This window comes from Crinia signifera, chromosome 9 (genome assembly GCF_055691185.1).
Source record: "Crinia signifera chromosome 9, ASM5569118v1, whole genome shotgun sequence".
In the NCBI taxonomy this organism is placed as follows: Eukaryota; Metazoa; Chordata; class Amphibia; order Anura; family Myobatrachidae; genus Crinia; species Crinia signifera.
The window spans coordinates 115,846,195-115,872,521 of NC_139225.1; the positions used below are offsets into that span (position 1 = coordinate 115,846,195).

The 26,327-nt window shown below is 42.3% G+C and overlaps 1 protein-coding gene across 2 annotated transcripts; it reads left to right on the forward strand.

Moving 5' to 3' along the window:
- Positions 1 to 13: 13 nt before the first annotated feature.
- CETN2 (centrin 2) lies at positions 14 to 24,431 on the forward strand. 2 transcript variants are annotated; one of them, XM_083159559.1, is made up of 5 exons: positions 14 to 169; positions 3,015 to 3,173; positions 5,209 to 5,337; positions 17,020 to 17,157; positions 23,213 to 24,431. In XM_083159559.1, the coding sequence occupies exons 1-5, from the start codon at positions 167 to 169 to the stop codon at positions 23,300 to 23,302; spliced, it is 519 nt and encodes a 172-aa protein (XP_083015685.1). In that variant the 5' UTR covers positions 14 to 166; the 3' UTR covers positions 23,303 to 24,431. The 2 variants fall into 2 exon arrangements, with proteins under 2 accessions (XP_083015685.1, XP_083015686.1); XM_083159560.1 differs by having other exon boundaries at positions 127 to 277.
- Positions 24,432 to 26,327: the final 1,896 nt, after the last annotated feature.

Here is a 26,327-nt window from a genome sequence, read left to right on the forward strand (position 1 = left end):
TATTGGTTAGTAAAGTGACAGTGGACCAATAGGAGTGGCCGCACTGTTATATTGAGCGGTGATTCGCTGTAGCAGCGGCCTTCGCTGGTGCTGGTCACTTGTGTGTGTGGTATATGCCCAGCTTTGCACAGTAACTTCTGCTGCCGGCCATTGCCCACGGCCCAGTATGGTGAGTGAGGGGCTGTGGCATGGTGTGACTGGCAGCCTGGGGGAGAGGTAACTGGTTAGGAGGCAAGTGGTGGATGGCTGCGGGGTATGCTGAAGCTAGATTACCACTGTAAGTCGTTCATACATTATTTATACAATATATGTCTCACATTATTATATTCCTTGACTGGACTCGCTCTTTTTGCCTCTCTGAAAGAACGGTATATCCTGCTAGGCACTCGGTATAATGTATCAGCCCTGGGTATAATGTATCAGACCTGGCTATAACCTGCTGGGCACTGGGTATAATGTATCAGGCCTGGGTATAACATGCTTGGCACTGGGTATAGTTTTTCCGTCCTGGTTATAACCTGCTGGGCACTAAGTATACTGTATCAGGCCATGGTATAACAAGTTAAGTTTGGAATATAAATATAGCAGGCCAAGGTATAATGGGGGTGATTCGACAGTGATCGGATGGGGCGAAATTTGTGCCTGTTCAGATGGTGGGGGTTTTGCATGCGCATATCTGCGCATGTGGAAATCCCCTGTGCGAACACCTTCGGTCAATACCACACTCGCCGAGGTGTTCGCACAGGGAGGGGGCGGATACCAGCCCGGAGCAGGAGAACGCCCAGCATTGTATGGGCATCCCCATGAAAACGCTGGGAGTTCCCCTGGGAACGCAGACGGGCCGATGTCAGTATAGACTGACTTTTATTTCCGAAGGCAGGAGAAATCAGTCGATGGTCGGCGACCATCAAATTATTTCTCCTTCAAGCGAGCGAATGTGTTAGCAGTCATTTGCTGCTTAGCGAGCCAACCTAAATTAGGAATGGTATATGTTACTGCGCTATTTTGTTTCAGCAGCTTCAATAAAATATATATACACAAGATTGGGGGATTTGAAGCGCTTGTATAGATGTAGAAAATTATAAAAGTTGAAATATATAAGTATAAACAATATATGTTTGAACAATATAATGTGCTCTCCTGTAAGAAAAAAAGGGGGGGGGGGACGGTTTATATAGGTTAAAAACTTTCAATGTTTACAGCTCATTTCATTGAATTTGCTGTGTTTGGGTTTTTCAATTTTTGTATTCGTATCGGTGGCTTTGGGGATCACTCAAGCGTGACAAGACCTACACTGTCCCTACAATACCTCCTCCGCTGCAGGGATCTGTGTAGAGTTGTTACTTCTGCGTCTCCGTCTCCCGAGTCCTCCGTCCGGTCACTGAGTGTACGCAGCACACTCCCGGCAGGTTCACCAACGCGTTTCGAGTTTGTTCACTCTTTGTCAAGGATGCTGAACCTTCACTGGGGCTTCCTTTTATTCTAAAAAAGGGTATTTTTGTAAGAACTTACCGTTTGAACCCCTTTCTCTGAGTCCATCCTGGTGACACAGCTAACCTTGGGATGTAGTAGGGTCCGCAGGTCCTCCCTTCTGCATCCCAGAATGCTTCAGTTCAAACTTCAAAAGCCCATTAGGATACACAACTCAGTACAATGCCTGAACATCTTATATGCACAATCAATATGACCATAACATTACAGTACATGAACGGTATACGCTGTGTCACCAGGATGGACTCAGAGAAAGGGGTTTGAACACTAAGGTCTTACAAAAATCCCCTTTTCTCTTCGTCCATCCTGGTGACACCGCTAACCTTTGGACGTTCATGAGCGGGTCCTTTGGGAGGGTACGCTCAGGCTTACAGTTCTCATCACTGCTTGCCCGACGCGAACTCATGAAATCTGTAAAATCTGATAAAGGTATGAATAGAGGACCAAGAGGCAGCCCTGCACAACTGCTCCACTGTAGCCCCATGACGCACAGCCAAGAGGAAGCAACTGACCTGGTGGTATGAGCATTGATCCGTGAAGGAACAGGTCGACCTGCATTGGTGTAAGCATAAGCAATCCCCAATCCGAGAACAACATTTGGGAACCTAACCTTAACGCCATTAAGTCCACTTCTGGGAGACCCCAACGGTCCACAATCTCCTGAAACACTTCTGGATGAAGTACCCACTCTCCCTCCAGCAGGTCGGCCCTGCTGAGGAAATCCGCTTCTACATTCTGGATCCCCGGAATAAACAGAGCCGACAGGGCAGGAACATTTACTTCCGCCCACTGGAAAATCTGCGATACTTCTTGCATTGCCATCTTGCTGCAAGTCCCGCCTTGATGGTTCAAGTAAGCCACAGCCGTGGCATTGTCCGACTGTACCCGCACAGGGGATCCCCTCAGAAGATCCTCTGCTTGCGGAAGAGTGTTCCAAACCGCTCCGAGTTTCAATATGTTGAGATCTGGGGGCCCTACCCTTACTGGCTGGGAATCTTCCTCTTCCTGCCTGTCCTCTGTTAGAAGCTCCTCCCCTAAAGGATGAATGAAAAGACAGCTTAAAAACTCTAAACTTGGAGCCTGAAGGTTTGGATGTAGTGGGGGTCAAGCTGCAGTAAACTAGGCCCAGCATGCGGTATAAACAGTTTCAAGCTTCTGTTACATAGCTTGAAACCTGTTTCATTGACCAAGGATGGACCCAGGTTAGCAGTGTAAAAGAGTAATTACAGTATTAACATTATTTAGAGTTATTAAAATATGCTGTTGTTAGTGTGGGCACAGATGACTGTGGCAATGAGCTGACTCTGATGAGATGACCGGATGTTACTCAGTATTAACGACATTTGATATTGTGTTGAATGACTGTATATGGTCAGTATAATGAATGTATACCTATATTTGTGTGTAAGAAGATTGTTGTACTACTGATAAATGAGCTTAAAGAAGTTACACATTTTGTTTTGCTTTTTTACTCTTTCTTATTCAACAACCTGTAAATCCATTGTTTGTTTTCCATCATTTAGGCAACTAATTACAAAATGCCGACACTAGGAGTGACCACACAGAGGAAAAAGGCCAATCCGAAGACTGAGCTCACCGAGGAGCAGAAGCAGGAGATCCGAGAGGCTTTTGATCTTTTTGATACCGATGGCGCTGGAACCATTGATGTTAAAGAGCTAAAGGTGAAGCTCTTATTATAAATAACTGTCACACAGAGTGGCAGATGTATTCAGCCTGATGAATAGATAAACTGGAGATAATGCACCAGCCAACCAACTTCCAACTGTCATTCTCAAACACAGTTGATTGGTGCGTATCTCCTTTTATTTTATCTCCAGTTTCTTTTCTCCAGGCTTAATACATCTGCCCCATAATTTCTTCTGAACTGGTTTAATGTTATTGGAAGTTGTCTGAAATTATGAATACATTTAGCCTCCGTGCTCCCTGCAGAGCGAGATGTAGGACACCAGGTTATATTCAACTCTGCTCGCATCAGATGTGACACTTGTATATATTGATCAACTTTGTCTGTTTAAGCATATGGAAGCATAGCAGAATTTGACATAGAAAAACTATGGCCGCTGCATCAAAGCACTTTGTATACAGACTCAGAGACTCGGTTGCTTATCAAGATAGTAGCAGCGCAGTCTCTAGGTGTGTCGCATTGCAAGTTTTGCGGGACCTGTTGTGCCGAGTGGGGCTGTTTGGTGCGACTGCTGCAATGATGTATAAGAATACATCTGTATTATCTCATTCACAAGATTATTAATACCTGATGGCTGTGGGGGTTATTCTGGTCTGCTGCGAATACGCAGCCATGCAAGTCCGCCAGACGCCACCCTGCTATTGCCGATACGCACGCCCCCCCCCCCCCCCCCCCCTGCAAATTATGCGAACAATGTTGAAGGCCAACGCGCATCTAAGGTTACTCTGAGGTAACCTTAGATCTGCGTGGACAATCGGAAGTAAGTGGGCTGCCCGCCCCCCCGGTGCCCACGTCACCAGATGATTTCCATGGGAACGCCCAGTGGTTTCATGGGCTAGCCCATGAAACGCTGGGCGTTTCCATGGGTGCGACTATGCGCCACCCCACGCCCCCCACCCGCAATCTTTGGAGCATGCATCCAGCGAACAGTCTGTTTGCCGTGGCCACACGCACCTGGCGTATGCTTATAACATCGGCCCCCATGTGAACGAATGCCAGCTGCGAACGGACACCAGAATAAGTTCCCTAGTGTAGAACCTATTTTTAGTTATTTTTTTAAATAACTTTTACCCGGATTCTTTCTCAGTGAGTGCTGGTCGGCAGTATGTACTGGGAACCAACAAATCCGCCATGGCAGGTTTGCTTGTTAATGATTTACGGCCCCATTTATCATTGTATATTTACAGCTTGAAAACAGCCGTTTTTGGGGGTTAACTGCAAAAATGAATTATTCCCTGAATGCATCACAGATATATTGCAGCGGATACCTGCTGTAAACCCTCCATTCCTGCAGTCAGCTGCATCCCCATAGGTGTCAATGTGGGGTACGTGATGCTGCCAGATTGCAAAGCGTTCCAGAGATTTGACCTCCGAGTTCATGAGCTACACATCTCAGATTTAGTTCCAGATGGTTCCCCCGGCCCTCCCTGCTGGGAAATGTCCCCAACATCAGTTACAGCACATCAGAGCCCTTGTCCTGCAGGTGCATATTTCAGTGTAATCCTTTGTGGTTATATTCCACATAGATCGCATTATTTTTGCAATCATTGATAAATGGGCCCCCTGGGGTGTCATGTACTGGGAGGGAATAATACAATGACTTCCTTACCATTCAATGATAGATGTTAGAACACACAGTGTATACAGAGGGGGAAATTTACTAAAATGTGTAATCTACTTCACATGTGATGTTGTTATGGGAAACCAATCAGATCATGTCTACTATGTTCTAGAGGGTGCTAAACAAATAAGAAGTAGTTTGATTGGTTGCCCATAGCAACATCACATGTGAAGTAAAATACACATCTTAGTAAATTTCCCCCATAGTATCTAAGGTTTGTAGATGTTGGTGGAACACAATCAAACAGATCCTCCTTGGGATTTAGTTTAAAAGCTATTCTGAAAACTTGTTCTACAGTAATTCTTATACACCTGCCACATGCTACCTGGGAATAATGTCTGCTGTATCTGCAGGTGATGGTGATAATGGAACTGCTTACTTATGCTTGCAGGTTGCCATGCGTGCCCTTGGATTTGAACCTAAGAAAGAGGAAATTAAGAAGATGATTGCAGATATTGATAAAGAGGGAACTGGGAAAATCAGCTTCAATGACTTTCTGTCAGCTATGACCCAGAAAATGGTAAGGATCGCTATGTGTTTTATTTTTATTTTTATTCTTTCTTTTGAGAGCTCTCAAGAGTAGACCAGAGCAGTTGCAAAGAGAAAACAAGTGAGCCTTTTTTTTTTTTTTTTTTTAGGTAGAATGGATACAAAAGTACAAAATACCTACAGGTATAATGAAAAATGCAACATAACTATGAGTTTAGGGCAGCGATGGGGAACCTTCGGACCTCTGAACTACACATTCCAGCATGCCTTGCAACATTTTAGCATGGGCAAATAGCAAAACTGTAGCCGGGCATGCTTGGATGTGTAGTTCAACAGCAGTTGGAGGGCCGAAGGTTCCCTATCTCTGGTTAAGGGTAAGTGGTACTGGAACAGGACTGCAATAGAAGGGTAAGAACCATAATGAACTCTAGTTTTTGGGTGGACAAAAAACATCTTAAATGGTGCGCGCATGTGGTAGAAGAAGAAAGACGCATAGGGAATATGAATAATAATGAAAACAAATTCCTGACAAGGAAGAGTAGAAGAAACTAAAGCAGATCGTCCCACCGTGCATAGAGATGCCAAGTGCAGGAAGCAAAGGTGATTTCCAAGATGATTATACCTGAGTGACCATGTGGTCTCTGTCATGGAGATAATCTATAGTAATATATAGTAATGTCGTCTCTGTTCCAAGTCGAAGAATGAAGTGAACTGCATTATGTTGTAGCGGAAACTCCTAGAAGTAACCTGCGCTGTGTTTCATCTTGATTCGCCAAGTTAAAGCTGTGTAATAATAATAAACACCTTTTTTGGCATCATCATAAATGCAAGAGATAGGTGTGGGAAAGTATAAGTGATGGAAAGATTGCTTTACCTCTTGTGGCAGTGCTGCTATTTTGGGAAAGACGGCTCATTCTGTATTTAACCCTTTGAGTGCCGAGTGAATTGGTCAAAATAGGTGTTAAAATTGCCAAGCAAACATTTTTATTCATCATGATGGGGATATGGTCATTAGGTTGGCACCTATTGGGCTGACACGCAGTGGGTCAACCACTAAAGGTAGACACCATGAAATAGATCAACAATGGCAAGGGCAAAAAAAAATTTCATTTTTGTTTGAGCTGACAGGTGGTATTTTATGCCCTACCATCCACCACGGAATAAAATAGTGTGCCCGAAGCATGGCGAGGAAAACGGTACACTTAGATGGTGTCCATGTTGACTATGTGGGTTATACTTATTTTCACGCTTCCCTGCGTGTATGTGCAGGCAAGCGATGTTGAGCATCTGCACTTGTGCATCTGAAAATACACAATATTTTTTGTTTGAATTTATATAACAAATGTGAGCGATGCTGGCATTTTTTTGCACATCTCCCACACAGATTGTGGCGCTCAAAGGGTTAAAATCCCCTTTGATGTAGATTATACTGCGTTACCATTTCTACAAACAGTGACTGGGCTAAAGTTATCTATGAATCCTGTATGGGTACATAAGCTAACAATGGCGAAAGAAAAACCAGTAGAAGATCTTGATCGACTCAAGATCTACGAAACGATATCAGATTAATGGTCGGAGTCACATTTGTTTTCCAAGGAGACCGGAACTGTCAGTGATCACAGGGGTACCAGAGCACATGAAGTGAATGCACGTGTGAGGCATACCTCCCAACAGTCCCGATTTTATCGGGACAGTCCCGATTGTCAGGGCCTGTCCCGCTGTCCCACCCGCGGACGGCAGTGTCCCGCGGTGTGGGGGGGCTGTTGGGAGTCCCCCCTGTCAGCTGCTAAGCAGCGGGGAATAAACGCTGTGCGCATGCGCACAGCGTCTATTCCCGCAGCCAGGGGGCTGGGGGCATGGCTAGAGGCTCACAGAGCCTCTGGGTCATGCCCCCATAGCGCAAAAAAGAGGGGGTGTTTTCAAGTTTTGTGCGCTTAATAAAACAAAAGCTGCTTAGTACACCATACAATGAGTGTCATCCAGTTACACCCAATGAAGCAAGTAGAAAAGGCAAAAAACGTAGTAGGTGTATCCAGCGCTAAAGCAGTTCCCATCCACTAATCACACCTGATGTGAAATGGTAAGTAAAAACAGTCACCATATACCAGTCCAATTTTCAAAGGTCAATCAAAGGCAATGATGTAGGGAGCAGCGTCCTCAATTAATCCAAAGATCATGCAAAAAAACAAGCAGAGGATAGTGCAAATAACGTTTTTACAATGAACACGATTTAATAACAATTTTGCACTTACAATAAAAAGACATCAACAAGCATGAAAGGGATATCCTTAAGGCAAGGCAGCATACACAGTTGGTAATCACAAAGTTCCTTAGTGGCACTAGGTCCGGACCAGTAACCACTCGGTACCTTGTTGGGGAAGCCGTCCTGCCCAGGGGAATCCAGTCCAGGGGTCCACACTTAACGCGTTTCGGTACAAATACCTTCGTCAGAAGTGTGGGGATGCATACAACTGCGGCGTTTAAATAACAGCCGAGTGTCACCAGTGTGACGTTGAATAGCGGTGTCCGGGAGCGCTAGGCCGGAAGCAGTATGGCCGTGCGTTCCAGACGCTCAAAAATGCGTTCCACTACATTAGTGGACAGCGGCGGTTGGTAAATTTACCCAAACAGATTGCCTTAGATGCGTCTGCAGTAATGGGGACATCCGTAATGTGGAGGCATAAATAGATCCTGTTACCAAGTATGATTTTAAACTAGGGTATAATCAGCCATACAAATACGAAAAAAAACAAGATGGCCGTGCGTGTCAATCACAGATACGCCACTGATTTGCGTTCCACTGCGGATTTATAATCATTACGGGTTATTGAGTGTTCCTAATTAATGGAACGGAGGTACCACATTATACAGAATGCATCAAGGGGTAGTAGGAGAATAATAAAAAAATTTACATTTAAAATTCCATAAACTAAACATCTTGACAATAAATACAGAATAAATCTAAAATTTCATATACCTAAGAACATAACAAAAAATGATGATAAAACCAGCAGTAATGTGTTGCTATAAAAAATGCCTAAGTTCGAATTCAACGTTTAACCCATTGGGAACAATGGTTTTCAAACGGTGAACCCAGCGCATCTCTGCTTGCGAGAGACGTTTATCTAAGTCCCTTGTGCGCCAAACTGGGGTTATGAGTTGTATCCCCAAGAAATTAACTAAAAAGCATTCTTTAGAGTTATGGATTTTTTTAAAATGCATGGAGACATTATGAGTTACTAATCCCTTTCGAATATTGTAAATATGTTCTGCTATGCGGACTTTTAATTGACGGGAGGTTTTACCTACATAGAAAAGGCCACATGCACACTCCAATAAATATATGACATTCTTGGAGTGGCATGTGATGAAATTCTCGATCTTATATTGATCTCCTTTGACCTTAAACTTTGTGATCTTCCGGTCCTTTGATTTTACAGTTTTGCACGCCAAGCAGCTCCCACATCTATGAAAACCCTTCGTCCTTTCACTTTGTCTAGGCTGATTATCTAAGGAGCTCTTAACTAGGTGGTCCTTTAATGATCGAGCCTTCCTATATATAAAGGAAGGGTTTGGGGGTAGTAAATTACCCAAAATGGGGTCTTGTTTTAGTATAAACCAGTTCTGCTTGAAAACTTTCTCTATTTTTGTATGTTGATTAGTGAAATTTGAGATAAAGGACCATTGATGTTTGTTAGTAGCTTCGACATTTGGAGTTTTTTCTTTTAAAAGATCCACCCTATCTTTTTGATCTATTCTAACTTTAGCTTTTTTCAGGAGGTCTTCAGGGTAACCCTTAGCAGACAGACGTTCAGATACTTCTTGTATTTGTTGATCGCATACTCCTATGTCTGAACAGTTTCTCTTCATGCGGACAAATTGGCCGTAGGGGATGCCATTTAACCAATTGCGATGGTGTGCACTGGTGATGTCAATAAAGCTGTTGGAGTCAGTTAGTTTTCTATAGGTTTTCGTATTACAAGCTCCATTGTTAATAAAAATTGTCAAATCTAAAAAATGTATTTCTTCATTGCTTTCAGTAAAAGTGAGATTAATGTTAAAATCATTGATATTGAGGTTGGCACAAAAACCTTTTAGATCCTCATCACTTCCCCGCCAAATGAATAAAATGTCATCGATAAAACGATGCCAGGACACCAGACCTACCCCCAGCCTACCCTCTTGCCAAATGGAGAGGTCCTCCCAATAGGCCATGTAGAGGTTGGCATAACTGGGGGCAAATCTGGTGCCCATGGCAGTGCCCACACACTGTAAGTAAAAAGACCCATCATAAAAAAAGTAGTTGTTAGATAATATAAAATCAATGCTTTTTAAAATGAATTGTTGCAGATCAGCTTTATATGAAGAAGATGACAAAAAATAGTAACTGCTTCCAGGCCTTTTTCTTTGTTAATTATAGTATAAAGTGTGCTTACGTCTGCCGTACATAGAATATCATCTTTTTGCCACGCATAGTTAGACAATTTGCGGAGCATATCCCCAGTGTCCTTTAAAAAAGCTTTAGTGGTGACCACTAGGGGTTGTAAGAAATGATCTACCATTGCAGATAAGTTACTGGTTAAACTGTTGCATCCAGAAATTATTGGTCTTCCTGGGGGGGCAATAGGGTCTTTGTGGACTTTGGGTAAAATATAGATGGTGGGTATTGATGGCTCTTTAATATTTATAAAATCAAACTCGTTTTTATTGATAATTTTATCTTGTAGAGCAGTTGTGGTGAAGTCCAAAAGGGATTTTGAAATTCTACTGGTGGGATCCACTTTTAACTTTTTGTAAGTGTTCCCTAATTTTAGTTGTTTATCAATCTCATTTTTATAGTAGTCTTTTGTCATCAAGACAACCCCCCCGCCTTTATCGGCGGGTTTAATAACTATGGTTTGGTCTTCTCGGAGGGTCTTAAGAGTTTGAAAATCTTTTTTACTTAAATTAACTTTCTGGTGGGGATTTCTTACATTTTTGGTGATTTTTTTCTATTTCTTCACTTACTATTTTGTTAAAACATTCTAGGAAACTTCCCCTACAGTGCGTTGGGTAGAATGATGACTGTGGTTTAAATTTGGATATAGGAGTTTCCGTATTGGTATCCTCGTCACTTAGTTTTTCTTTCGTTTCAAAAAATCTTTTAATAGTAAGTTTGCGAATATACTTTTGGATATCGACGAATAAGTCGAATGAATTAGGTTTGCAAGTGGGCGCAAATTTGAGGCCTTTCTGGAGTATCCTTATTTCGGACTCATTTAGATCTCTTCCTGTAAGATTAAATATTTTTCCTTTTGATTGGTCCTCAAGTGTATTAATATTTTTGGCTAATTTTTTGGAAGTTGTTTTTTTCTTTTTCTTTTTTCTATTTTGACCAGCACGGGTACCTCGTTTGGTTTTTTTACTCATTGTCGTCTTGTCGGGGTTCGCTGGTCCCACTCTAAAAAAGACTGGCTTTCTGTTCTAATATTACCATCGTACCTATCTAAATTAGAGAAACGATTTCTGAGTCTAATAGGGTGATTTTCTTGTGATGTATAATCAGGTCTGAATGATCTTTTAGGTGTTTCCCATAGATCATCTCTAGAGTGATCTTCTTTGGGATTTCTCCAGTGGTTCGGTCTCATGGGGCGTCTATATTGTGGTCTATTAGTGAAATTACCTTTTTTAGGGTTTCTATATACTGGTATTTGTGACCGATCTTCTAATCTATTATTGAATTTTTTTCTTAAAGTATGGGGTTTCCTAAAGGGGGGTATATATGTATTTCTTTGTTGAGTTGGTACAGTATTCAATGGGGTTGGTACCGTATTTTCAATTTCCTTAGTGGGATTGGTGTCTCTTAAGAATTTTTTACCCTTTCTTTCCCTCAATTCCCGTGTGTTCTTACTTAGTTTATCTAACAGAGCTTCTTCGTACATAGAGAAATCGTCCAAATCTTTGAATGGACGTACCATATTTTGGAGTGATATGATTTCTTCATTTAGTTCTTTAAGGGTTTTTGCCCTATCTTTTAGAATGAGACTCATAAGGGAATATGAGCAGGTGTCAAGAATTACGTCCCATTCTTGTCTAAATGATTCATCTGATGTGTTGAAGGAGGGTGGTTTGAGAATTTTTAGCCCTTTTGGTATAATCTTAGAAGCCATATAATGTTCAAGGGTCACCATCTCCCACCAGATTTTATTTTCTCTTATCATCACAGATTCCAGTTTGAAAAAGACGGAACCTAGATTCTCATTACTGATATCGATGTTCTCGTCCTGTGATGTGAACGTATTTTTAACCAATTGGTCACGTAAATCTCTAAAGGCGAACATATTAGCAGCACTAACACAGAAAACAAAGGATGTAAAGTACAGAGAGCAAAAAAGAGGGGGTGTTTTCAAGTTTTGTGCGCTTAATAAAACAAAAGCTGCTTAGTACACCATACAATGAGTGTCATCCAGTTACACCCAATGAAGCCAATACGGAAACTCCTATATCCAAATTTAAACCACAGTCATCATTCTACCCAACGCACTGTAGGGGAAGTTTCCTAGAATGTTTTAACAAAATAGTAAGTGAAGAAATAGAAAAAATCACCAAAAATGTAAGAAATCCCCACCAGAAAGTTAATTTAAGTAAAAAAGATTTTCAAACTCTTAAGACCCTCCGAGAAGACCAAACCATAGTTATTAAACCCGCCGATAAAGGCGGGGGGGTTGTCTTGATGACAAAAGACTACTATAAAAATGAGATTGATAAACAACTAAAATTAGGGAACACTTACAAAAAGTTAAAAGTGGATCCCACCAGTAGAATTTCAAAATCCCTTTTGGACTTCACCACAACTGCTCTACAAGATAAAATTATCAATAAAAACGAGTTTGATTTTATAAATATTAAAGAGCCATCAATACCCACCATCTATATTTTACCCAAAGTCCACAAAGACCCTATTGCCCCCCCAGGAAGACCAATAATTTCTGGATGCAACAGTTTAACCAGTAACTTATCTGCAATGGTAGATCATTTCTTACAACCCCTAGTGGTCACCACTAAAGCTTTTTTAAAGGACACTGGGGATATGCTCCGCAAATTGTCTAACTATGCGTGGCAAAAAGATGATATTCTATGTACGGCAGACGTAAGCACACTTTATACTATAATTAACAAAGAAAAAGGCCTGGAAGCAGTTAACTATTTTTTGTCATCTTCTTCATATAAAGCTGATCTGCAACAATTCATTTTAAAAAGCATTGATTTTATATTATCTAACAACTACTTTTTTTATGATGGGTCTTTTTACTTACAGTGTGTGGGCACTGCCATGGGCACCAGATTTGCCCCCAGTTATGCCAACCTCTACATGGCCTATTGGGAGGACCTCTCCATTTGGCAAGAGGGTAGGCTGGGGGTAGGTCTGGTGTCCTGGCATCGTTTTATCGATGACATTTTATTCATTTGGCGGGGAAGTGATGAGGATCTAAAAGGTTTTTGTGCCAACCTCAATATCAATGATTTTAACATTAATCTCACTTTTACTGAAAGCAATGAAGAAATACATTTTTTAGATTTGACAATTTTTATTAACAATGGAGCTTGTAATACGAAAACCTATAGAAAACTAACTGACTCCAACAGCTTTATTGACATCACCAGTGCACACCATCGCAATTGGTTAAATGGCATCCCCTACGGCCAATTTGTCCGCATGAAGAGAAACTGTTCAGACATAGGAGTATGCGATCAACAAATACAAGAAGTATCTGAACGTCTGTCTGCTAAGGGTTACCCTGAAGACCTCCTGAAAAAAGCTAAAGTTAGAATAGATCAAAAAGATAGGGTGGATCTTTTAAAAGAAAAAACTCCAAATGTCGAAGCTACTAACAAACATCAATGGTCCTTTATCTCAAATTTCACTAATCAACATACAAAAATAGAGAAAGTTTTCAAGCAGAACTGGTTTATACTAAAACAAGACCCCATTTTGGGTAATTTACTACCCCCAAACCCTTCCTTTATATATAGGAAGGCTCGATCATTAAAGGACCACCTAGTTAAGAGCTCCTTAGATAATCAGCCTAGACAAAGTGAAAGGACGAAGGGTTTTCATAGATGTGGGAGCTGCTTGGCGTGCAAAACTGTAAAATCAAAGGACCGGAAGATCACAAAGTTTAAGGTCAAAGGAGATCAATATAAGATCGAGAATTTCATCACATGCCACTCCAAGAATGTCATATATTTATTGGAGTGTGCATGTGGCCTTTTCTATGTAGGTAAAACCTCCCGTCAATTAAAAGTCCGCATAGCAGAACATATTTACAATATTCGAAAGGGATTAGTAACTCATAATGTCTCCATGCATTTTAAAAAAATCCATAACTCTAAAGAATGCTTTTTAGTTAATTTCTTGGGGATACAACTCATAACCCCAGTTTGGCGCACAAGGGACTTAGATAAACGTCTCTCGCAAGCAGAGATGCGCTGGGTTCACCGTTTGAAAACCATTGTTCCCAATGGGTTAAACGTTGAATTCGAACTTAGGCATTTTTTATAGCAACACATTACTGCTGGTTTTATCATCATTTTTTGTTATGTTCTTAGGTATATGAAATTTTAGATTTATTCTGTATTTATTGTCAAGATGTTTAGTTTATGGAATTTTAAATGTAAATTTTTTTATTGTTCTCCTACTACCCCTTGATGCATTCTGTATAATGTGGTACCTCCGTTCCATTAATTAGGAACACTCAATAACCCGTAATGATTATAAATCCGCAGTGGAACGCAAATCAGTGGCGTATCTGTGATTGACACGCACGGCCATCTTGGTTTTTTTCGTATTTGTATGGCTGATTATACCCTAGTTTAAAATCATACTTGGTAACAGGATCTATTTATGCCTCCACATTACGGATGTCCCCATTACTGCAGACGCATCTAAGGCAATCTGTTTGGGTAAATTTACCAACCGCCGCTGTCCACTAATGTAGTGGAACGCATTTTTGAGCGTCTGGAACGCACGGCCATACTGCTTCCGGCCTAGCGCTCCCGGACACCGCTATTCAACGTCACACTGGTGACACTCGGCTGTTATTTAAACGCCGCAGTTGTATGCATCCCCACACTTCTGACGAAGGTATTTGTACCGAAACGCGTTAAGTGTGGACCCCTGGACTGGATTCCCCTGGGCAGGACGGCTTCCCCAACAAGGTACCGAGTGGTTACTGGTCCGGACCTAGTGCCACTAAGGAACTTTGTGATTACCAACTGTGTATGCTGCCTTGCCTTAAGGATATCCCTTTCATGCCCCCATAGCGGCAAAATGGGGGCGTGGCCTCGCGGGGAGCCGCGATTATAGTCCACGCCCCCAAATTAGGCCACGCCCCGAAAAATTCGGCGCGCAGCAGTGTCCCGCCTGCTGAGCTGCGGAAGTTGGGAGGTATGGTGTGAGGCCCTCAACTGCTGTATGTGGCAGAACATAAACCTGTCGCAGGATGGTGATGGACGCGACCGTGAATTTTCTGAAATTCTATTAAACATTGGCGAGGAGAAAATACCTGAGGTAAATGGCGTAATATACATTTCAACATCCCTGTGCCAAGTAGTGCCTGCTTTGGAACAACTTATTAAAAAAGTTTATGGACAAGTGAAGACAATTGCTACTCAAGACGATTTATATGCTGCCCATACACTTATGCGATGTGACATTGAAATGTGATGTCCATCGCATTTGATCGCATCTTATGGTGTAAAAAGTGCCCCCCCCCCCCGGTGCTTTACGAGGACAGACAGAAGCTGCAGATTAGTGTAGTGCTGTGATGGAGCACTAGGGGGCGGCTGGGGTCACAGAGTATGTATGGGTGAGGATATCGTGGCACTCTGATGGACCTCTAACGAAAGAAGGCTAGACACACTGCAGGCGAATCCAATGTTTCGGAGTTTAATCTGTTGTCAAGGCTAAAACAAAACACAAATGACAAAAAACATACCTATATGCTTCCAGTCCTTCATAGCACGCTTCGTTCCGTGTGCCGGTGTACCTCCCGCACTTCCTGTCAGGACCATCACGTGCTAGAGACGTCAGTCTCACGCCTCCTGGTTTAGCGTCCGTGGTAACCTAGCAACACAGCTCCTGGCATCTATAGGAACGGAACACAAGCATAATACAAATATTAAGACCACACCAAGTGGCATTCATGTTTCAAACAAATAAAGTGTTCACTGTATTAGATCCGCAAGTCTATCAGCAACTGAAGAATCATCTGATCCACTGGATATTCATCTTAATTCATAGAAATGTAAATGTTAGTTGTTCATTCAGACCTTTCGGACTGACAGTGTCCAGATTATGGATCCAATAGGCTTCAAGTTGCAGGAGTCTTTTGCCTCTATCACCCCTCTAAGATCTTCTGGGATATATATATAATGGGAAACCACCTGCTTCTTCCCAATCGATGGCAACAGTAATCAACATTGGTCATAGACCTTCGATGATTTGTAATGATCGATGCTTAAATGGCCATCCCTAGTGTCCTATCTTGTACAAAGATTAGGGGGATAGACGGGAGATATGATGTTATAAATGAAGCAGGCAAACAATGTAAGAACTGATAGTTGCAATGTAGGTACTCTTGCAGCTGTTTTTCAAGCCTTGCCCCAGCATTTTACTTAGATGTAACGGTGACAATCTGTTTATGGGAAGACTAGTAAAAAGGTTATGGCAATAGTCCATGTGAGAAACCATGAGTGCAGTGTATTGTGTGAGATGTGCAGAGTCTAGAAATATTTCTATACAGTATATGTAAGATGCCTGGGCAGAAGGCTTGAAGCGTAGAGTTTGTAGGTGTGATTGCCTTGTTTTCAGCGAATGTGACAATGTCAGGGGAGTAATATTTTTTCAAAGACCAGGAAGTGGGTGTGGACCTGAAATGTGGTTCTCTCACGAGCAGGTGCACTTGAGCGATAAAAAACAAAATTGTCTGCAACTTTCCTTTTTTTTTATAATGAGGCTTACAGATGCAAAATCTTTTTGAACCTGTTTGTCTGTAGATTTATGTAGACATAATAAGATTTATTTGCTTGTGTTTAGGTATTGGGATTGGTCAATATCCTTAAATGCAGTTTTGCAAATTTAATATATGAAATATTATGGGGTCTACACACTGGGTGATTTCAGGGCATTTTCTAAGCCGTTTCACTAGATCTCTTAGAAACTGCCCCTACATCCCTCCGTGTGTAAGGGCCATAGCGATAGTGATGCGCGGCACAGGGGCCAGTGTTCTCGCCACTGGCTCTGACAGATCGCTCAGCACACAGCGCTGACACATTGCTGTGTGCTAAGCGATCATGCTGAGTGTTCCGGGTGATCTAGAATCACTCAGATTGCTCAGAACATCTCCCCGTGTGTATGCCCCTTTACTTGTTGCAGTATCTGAGGGAAGCTTAGAAATATTTGTGTCTGATTGCTGTTTATAACTCTTACCTTGACAGATTCTTGGGGGTTTATGTAACAAAAGTCAGGTTGTAAAACTTATCATGTGCAGTGTTTCTATTCGCAAGACATGGCTAGTAGCAGCTTTACCCTTTAAATATCGTCCAGAAACGTGACACAAAAGGATGAATTTTACAACTCAACTCCTGATAAATGGACCTATAGGTGTTTGAATAACAAATTGTTATATTTGTAAGGAAATCTGTTTTTATTTGTTTGTTTGTTCTTTGACAGGCCGAAAAAGATTCCAAGGAGGAGATACTGAAAGCATTCCGGTTATTTGATGATGATGAAACTGGAAAGATATCTTTTAAAAATCTTAAACGCGTAGCAAAGGAGCTTGGCGAGAACCTCACGGATGAAGAACTGCAGGTAAGAGACAGTGGGGCAGATTTATTAAGCTTGGAGAAGAGATAAACTGGAGATAAAGTGGAGAAAAGGTAAAAGGAGATAAACCAGCCAATCAGCTGTGTTTGAAAAAGACAGTTGGGAGTTGATTGGCTGTTGCTTTATCTCCTTTTACCTTTTCTCCGCTTTATCTCCAGTTTATCTCTTCTCCAAGCTTAATAAATCTGGCCCAGTTTTCTTGTCTGCATCTTTCACACTTTAAAACAGTGGTTCTCAACCTCTGTCCTCAGGACCCGCCAACAGTTCACCTCACAGATACACAGGTGCACTCATTAGTCACTGACACATTTTTAAAAGATCCGCAGGTGGGGCTAATTATTTCACCTGTGATTCTCTGTATAGACCAGGAAAAAATGCGCTTTTAGGGGGGTCCTGAGGACCGAGGTTGAGATCACTCCAGTTGTGGTTTTAAAAAGTTCAAGAACATATAACCATGCATTCTCTTTTTAAGATATTATGCAGGTATTCAATATTCATTGCCTATTCATTAAAGGCATCAGGTCGTTCTTTGAAAGCCATTTATCATTCTTTTTTTCTTCCTATGCTTTAATATTGTGTTAACATGTAGCTGAAACCTTGGGGGGGATTCAATAAGTTATGATAAATTAACGAGGCTAATTGAGCAGCTAATCTGCTGCAGCCTTATATAGATATAGGGACTATCGAGTTCAAATAGGACAGGTGTTCCTATATAATATAATTACATTTATTTATTTTATTATTGTTTATTTATATGGCACCACAAGGATTGGCATTGAATGATTTCTACAGCGCTCGCAGATCTGAGACACCTCTATGGTATCTCTTAACTGTGAGCGCCCTGTGTTGGAAGCGGGCGGGTAGCTGACGTTAGCTGCTGACCCACATCACCGGGCGATTTGCATGGGAATGCACAGCATTTTCATGGGCGGAGTGAAAAAGTTGAAATTTAGATATTCAAAATCGACTAGTGTGGAAAAATTGGGACTTGACCTGAATAAGAAACGTGCAAAAGTGTTTTGCTCTAAGTCAATATCTTCTGTTCCGGCAAGACACCTAAAGTTTCACTTTTTAGATGAAAATAATGAAACGTATGAAGAAGCTCCGATCTAGTTTAAATTATGTCAGGACGTCAAAGTGGTTCATTAATATACTTTAGCATAGTTAAAAGAGCACAAGCTTGTCCTAGTGCAAAGTTATTGACATTGGCGCGAGAAAAAAAATCCCTGATAACTTACCCGTTTTCATGGTCACAATTGTGAATATTGTGTGTTTTCACCCGAAAGCATTTTATTTTTTTATTTTTTTTGGAGAAGATGCTCTGTAAATTAAGTGACCAAGAAAAAAAACTTGGGACAGAAAATCAGGGTAAATCCCTTTTGTTTGTCCTTCATAAAATAGTTCACCTCTGTGTCTTCCATAGTTGCCAGGAGACTCCCTGAAGTAGCAGCAATCTCCCTCTCTCCCTCGTTAGTCTACCAATCTCCTTCATTTCACCTAGTCCACATTACACCGTTACATTTTTTTTGGGAAAAAGGAATGAGAGATAGATAGATACATTAACATTGAATCATCAGCGCCATTTCCCAGCACTTTAGCAAGTATAGTTTCTCTTACTAACTGCTTTGAGGCTCATGTACATTTGTATATGTCATTTTAAAAGATTCCTCCCAGATGTAGCAGTGCACACCCACGCTTCTAGGTTCCACATTCACAAACTCTTTTCACAATCTCTCCAGATATGGAACTAGACATGTCCTTTGGGTGGAGCATGACACATCCCCTTAATGGGGGCACTGTGCAAAATTCTACTGCCAACTATAATCTCCCTGAAACTAGTTTTCAAAAGTAGGTAAGTATGGTGCATCTAATGTCCAACTCTTTCGTGAATGCTACAGTAAATCCAGTAAACCATGCATTACGCTCTGTTATTTAGGTACAGTATTTTAAACACTTATGTTTATTGTCTTTAAGTGTTGCAGTTTATTTTAAACATACATTTTATTGAAAAAAAAAAAACAGTTTTGCATCCCCTATGCTGGGAGCATGTGCCAGGAAAGCAAGGTGGGCAATTTGGCACTGGGGGAGAGATTCTCATTGGAATGCAAGAGTATTAAAGGTCTACTGATAAACTGCCAATTAGAAAGGCAGGATTGATCAGCAATCCTTTAATTACCTTTTTATTTGCTTACTGACCACATTTAACAGTATACTAATAGTGGACATCAATCAAGTGGTTTGTATAAAACTGAAGTCAAAACACAACACAAAAAAATAATAAGGGTGCATACACACTGTACAATTTTTTTGATGAATCAATGTGCTTGATTTTATTTTCCTAAACATTAGATGTATTTGTTTATTGTAATAAACAAATACATGCAAATCTATGCTGTAGCATAGTGCACTTTAACGTATTTAACTGTTACTATATTGGATAATCTTTTGCATAATGATATGCTCTAATGCAGCCCAATCATGTTCCCAGCACAGGGGATGCAAAACTGTTTTTCAGACCTAGTAATTAACACAGTGATTGGCATATACTGTATGTACTGCTGGACACTACTGATAGAATGAATAACTCTCAATAGCATATCCAGTAGACTTCGTTATTATTTTCAATACACACAATGGGTGAAATGTAACCCCTTCAGTGGTGTTTTTTTTTGGGGGGTGGAGCGCTCCCCACTGGGTGAGTTTTTTTTTATGGAGAACGCTTCCTTTGACAGTTCAGCTGCGTTTTTTTTTAATCAGCCGCTGTCCGGACCTGCACCCCGTCCCTGTCCCTGGCCCCCGGCTTGTCATAAGCCAGCGCCGGGGACTTCAATAGAAAAGCCAGGGGGGAGGAGGAGGTGCGGCAGAAGGGAGGGAGCCGAGCAGCGCTGAAGCTGCCTGAGTTCAGTGATTGAACTTAGCAACGCTGCCCGGCTCTAAACCGTGGCAATCCTGAGAATTTTCCGGGCTTGCCAGATTGGGCACTGAGGCACAGCCCGGAAAATTCTCGGGATTGACACTGAAGGGGTTAATAGGATGAGAGATTTCGTAAGAAATCTCCAGGTTTTTTAAAGTAGCAATCATTTACATTGCAAATTCAAACATATGGGTATGGTATTACTTGTCAACAGTGACCATGTTGACATTTAGTATGTCTTCATGCATATGTCGACATGATGAACTGTCAACAAACCATCCCTGGTTGAATAGTGGTCTCTTACCATTTTTCATTGGCAGCTCCAGCTTTTCAGTAGACCTGTAATACTGTTGCATTCCAATGAGTATCTCTCCCCCAGTGCCAAATTGCCCACCTTGCTCTCCTGGCACATGCTACCAGCATAGGGGATGCAAAACAGTTTTTCAGACCAATTCATGTTTAAAATAAACTGCCAAAATGAACCCCTTGGGTGGTATGCCCAGAAATTTTCCGGGCTCAACTGCGCTGCCGCATATCACTAATATAGAATAGGTGCATGCCAGTGGTGTCCAGGTGTGCACCACCTCTAGAGCCCCCACAATCACCTTTGCTCCGGCGGTCCTACGCCGGAGCTCCCCTGACCCAGCAGCCTCTCATTTAACAGCAGTGACGTCGTCGGCAGGCTCAGGTATGTTCAGCACGGCTCGGGGGGAATTGGGAGCGCTCAGGAATTCAGGCGCCCGAGTCCTCCCGAGCTGCTGCGAACACCTCCGATGGAAGCCGTACAAATGCCGGAGCGGAGGTGAGAGGGGAGCCTTCCTAAGTCCTGAGGTGGGTTTTTTCGGGGCAGGACAAACCTGACCTGGTCAGGTATGGGGGATTTTTTTTCTCGCGCCAAAATCAGCAACTTTGCACTAAGACAAGCTTGTACTCCTTTTTTTTTTTTTTCACTATGCTAAAGTATATTAATGAACCACTCTAAGACATCCTGACATAATTTTAACTAGATCGGATTTTTCATACGTTTCGTTATTTTCATCTAAAAAGTGAAACTTTAGGTGTCTTGCCGGAACAGAAGATATTAACTTAGAGAAAAACGCTTTTGCACTTTTCTTATTCAGGTCAAGTCACAACTTTTCCTTACTAGCCAATTTTGAATATCTAAATTTAAACTTTTTCACTCCGCCCTGCTGTGCCCCCTGCCGCCGTTCCACGTCCCCTGCCCACACTGCTAGCTATGAGCGGGACAGCGAACATGTAGTTCACCGTGCCCGCTCGCACCCTGCATCTGGACATGCTCAGAAACACAGGGGACCGAAGAAATTAGAATAACACCCTTAAGCTGGCCATACACACGCAGATTTATCTTCAGATCTGGCTGGTTGGAACAAAAACATGGTTATGGATAAGAGCAAATGACGGTTGACCATTTGCTTGGAACTGCTGGAAAACTGACACTGTCACTCATCCATAACCATGTTTTTGTTCCAACCAGCCAGATCTGAAGATAAATCTTACTAGTGTATGGGCACCTTAAGTTCATGTGTTGATCAATGCGCATACATCGAGATCAGTTGAAAACTAGACAAATTAGATGTGTTTTGACATCCAATCCGATGTGCGGGGGATATTTACTAAGATGAGAGTTCTATGTCACATGGGATGATGCTATGGGCAACCAATCAGAATCTACGTATTTATTTGGTATCTTCTAGAAGATAATATCTGATTGGTTGCCCATAGCAACATCCCATGTGAAATAGAACCCCCATCCTAGTTTTTTCCCCATGAGAGTCTGTGTGGGGAAGTCTTCCAGCTTTATCCATCTGTACCAGAGGTTCCCAAATACAGGGGTATATGTATGAAGCAGTGATAAAGAAGAAGTGAGCCAGTGTAAAATTGGGCCATGGCAACCAATCAGCTGCTCTATATAATCTTTTATTATGCAAATTATAGATGTTACTTTAGTGCTGATTGGTTGCCATGAGCCTCTTCTTCTCCCTTATCACTGCTTTATAAACAGACCCCAAGCCACCCGGCGGTCCAGGTTTTAAGTATATCCATTCTTGACCATCAGTGACTTAATTCTACCTCTTTCACACCAGAAAATGCAGGGACCCACTCAGGAATACGACCCAGTGATCATGCCAGGGCATTCCTGAGTTGGCCCCTTTCACACCGGAAAAGTCACTGCATTTTCTGTTGTGGGAAGGAGGCGGGATGGCGGCGGAGGCAGTGGACATTACTCGCCCTGGGTTGCCGGTCCTCGGTGCAGGTCGGGGTTCCACACAGGCATCGAGCACAGATGACAGGTCATATGGTGGCCGCAGATGACGTAGCTCTCCAGCTGCAGTGAGGGCGCCGGAGAGCTGCGTCATCTTCATCCGCCGCCTGTCCTGTCATCTGCGCCCGCCACCTGTGTTGATTCCCGGCCTGACCGCATAATAACTCCCCAAACCACCAAGCCCACTACAACTGTGTATGAAGATGCGAGGTTTTAATATCTTCAACAAACTTTTGTCTGTAAAGTTATGTTTGTTGTTGATCAATGGTACCGGATATAGGCAAATTATTTTATGCTGTAAGAATATTGGGCCCAATTCAGATTTGATCGTTAATCTGCAAAGTTCTATATGACTGCGGGTAGTGACGGAAAGAAAAAACGCCCTGTGTACATTTGCGAGTGAGTTGCAAGTGAATCGCTAATCGCCATCCACTCACAAATTCATACACAATTCCGAACCATCAAAAGATTTTTGCAGTCTGCGCAATTGTGAGATGATTTGGCATGTCCTCTGAGACAGGCTGATCGAGGCCAGCACTGACGTCACAGACCCCCCTTAAAATTCTTGGGCAGGTCTGTGGTTTTTTACGAAACTCCCAGAAAACATCCGATTACCATCCTCAAACGCCGCCTTCCTGTCAATCAAATTGCAAAGGATAGCGACATTTGATTTGTGATTTATCTAATTAGCAATCAAATCTGAATCAGGCCATTAGAGCGATGTTATGTGGGTATGTAACTGTAGATATTAATCCTGTTACAGTTATTAGCAATGTTTTCCTGTGTGGGGTCCACTATCTGTTATGTTGGTCCTATTACCTCTTGTACTCTCTGTTCTACAGGAGATGATCGATGAAGCTGACAGGGACGGTGATGGGGAAGTGAATGAACAAGAGTTCCTTAGAATAATGAAGAAGACCAGTCTGTACTGAGCTGACTTTGTCCAATCATCATGCCTCAGTGACCAGATGTTTTACTTTCACATCCAGGAACTGACCTTTATCAGCACAAGCACTGAGACGTGTCTGGAGATACATGTAATAGCACAAATGGGTCATTTTAGCAATTTTGATGTTTCAAGATACATAGGGGGGTATTCAATCTTGGGCCACGGCTGTCGAGCTGGCCCGTCAGGCATGACCCTGTCCCGTTCTCGGTCTGCTCAACAGAGAATTTGCAGGCGGGATGAGAAGGGGGGGTGGCCGCGAGTTGTGGCTGGGAAGAGGCGAGCTGCAGCTGGTAGCTCGTCAATTCCTGGCCGTTCTCAGCAGAACGCCCCCAACTGCTTCTGAAGTCAGGCTCGTTCTGCCGAGATCCCCTGTTCAATGCTGTCGGGGAAGACCGAATTGAATAGGGCCCCGCAGCCATCTCCCCCGTCGGGGGATGGCTGCGGGAGATTGAATACCCCCCCTAGCGTGCCAACCAGCCTATATTAGACCATTTTTATCCCAAAACAGATGTGCCTAGATTAGTGTATAGCCTACTGGCGCTCGGGTGAAGTTAGGATTGCTAAAAGATAAATACCATATTTAGATGCTTGATTTATATGGTGGAAATTACTTGACAGACAAATGAACCAAATAGAATAGAATATGTGTGTTAACACGACCTGTCCATGTTCTTCACACTCTACACACTCTATTAATAGGTTCTTTTAGCTAATTTTGTAACATATAAAGGAGTGATCTTGTTATTGGAGAGTCCTAGCGACACTGCCTCCTGCCACGTATTCTCTATGCTGTAAATTATTTCTGTTTTATGTGGTGATATTGTGACTCCTATAGTGACTTATTGTGAAAAGTTCAACATTGCAGACAACCAAATACTATTGAATGTAAGTTGCGTTTTTATCCATATTATTTTTGTACAAAAAACTCTGTTTTATGAACCATTTTGTTCCGATGTTGTGATATGTTTTATTTTGTGATAGTAAGGTGTCGCGGGGCAGGGGGGATCTATGAAGCACATTCAGAAACTAGCTTTTCTGTATTTCTATTTATGTAATTCTAAAATACCTGTACTATACCTTGTGCTTATATATAAATATATTGTTCTATCTGGCATTTTACTCATGGTTCTTTTCTTTTCTTAGGCTGCAATCTTTTTGTATTTTTACTCTGTTTGTACGTGTGTGTGTGTGTGTGTGTATGCATGTCAAGTCTTATCTGGATACACACTAAAATCTGTTAATGTTAAAGTTTTTTGGTAGTCTGCGCACTGTCCTCTCTTGTGCAGTGCTAGCTGCTTCACTGCCCGGTTGACCGTTCCGGGTCGGTTAATGACTTGCAAAAAAAGGGGGGGGGTTTTAGTGTAGCGCTCCGCTCCTTGGGTGTGGGGTGTGTGGCTGATCCTGGCTCCCTGCACCCCCAGCCCTCCACCTGTCAGCAGATAGGGGGTTATTCTAAAATCTGTTAATGTCTGGGAACAAATTACAATCAACCATTTGCTCACAATAACTGGAAAATGGACAAAAACAATCAAAGGGATTTAACCAATTTTTCCTGACTATTTTTGTCTGTTTTCCATGTTTGGGAGCAAACAGTCAATTGTCATTTGCTCTGAGTAATTTTCATACCAACCAGTCAAATTTTACCAGGAACACACATTAAAAAGTTACATATCTTTTATAGTGAATGTAACCGTATGAACTCAGTCACTTCTGCCTGTTCCATGGAGCAGTATGATGATGTAATCTATATGTGCATTAGCACTGACATCGATGTTTGTACATCCACCAGCGCGTTCAGTAGCTTATCCGCGGGATCAAGTACAGAGCCTCTGTCACAGTCTCCATTTCTGCAATATAAGGGCACACACCCTGTATAAGAAGCAGCAAATCCCGCTCAGTTTAATATCCATGTATATCTGTGTGAATAGGCTCTAGCACAACTAGCGCTTCTTATTGACCTTTGGGCCACTAACCTCCATACTGGCAACGGGATCAGTATGAAATCCCAGAGGTCGGAATCCCGACAGTCGAAATACCGATGCCAGAATCCCGACTGCCGTAATGCCGACAAAGTGGGGGGCCGTGGATCACACCCCCCCCCTGCGGGCCTGCTGCGCTCGCCGCGCAGCAGGCCCGGTGCCTCGCTACGCTTAGGTGTTGAGGACACCCATAGAGGGACAAAGTGCCGGCATTGCGGCGGTTGGGATTCCGGCGTCTGTATTTTGACCATCGGGATTCCGACTGCTGGGATTTTGACCGCATCCCCGGGCAACATTGGACACAATTTCTGATAGAATCTGTCATTGCAACAATGAACTAGTAAAGGCTGGCATGAACAAACCCTTGTATGTTACCATAGTAAAATTAAACAAAGTGAAACTTTGTTTGTGTTCTTCGCAGTGTAATATACCATGGGAGAAGGGGGACTTATTTTCTCATAAAAAGCTATTCAAAGAACATTGATCATTTGGACCAGTAGGGGTAACTTTACTAAGATGGGAGTTCCATTGAAGATAGACATGTGCCGGCAGGTGGTATTTCATGCCCTACCATCCACTAGGTCGTGGTGGGAGAATAAATCAGTGTGTCTAGTGTAGTGAGTGCCCGAAGTGTCCGTGTGGACTTTGTCTACAGTCTGGTATAAAAAAGTGAAACCGCCATGTCGACCTTTTGAATATCGACCTTCCCCCATGTTGACCTAATGCTTGTGTCGACCTAATGACCCCATCGACCTTCAGTCATGTCGACCTTCAGTGGTTGACCTAATGACTGTCGACCTTCCTATTGTATATCCTATGGTCCATACCCATGTTGTTATTGGCATTCCTAAGGTGTCTCACACCGGCCTTCTTGTTCTTCGCCTTAAGAGCTTGACGAATGCATTGCCATGCGCTATTTAAACTGTTGATCAGTCTTGCTGACATACAACTGGATACACACTATAAAATTATCTTTAGAATCTGACTGGTTGGAATGAAAAGCTGTCCTTTCTGGGAGCAAATAACAAT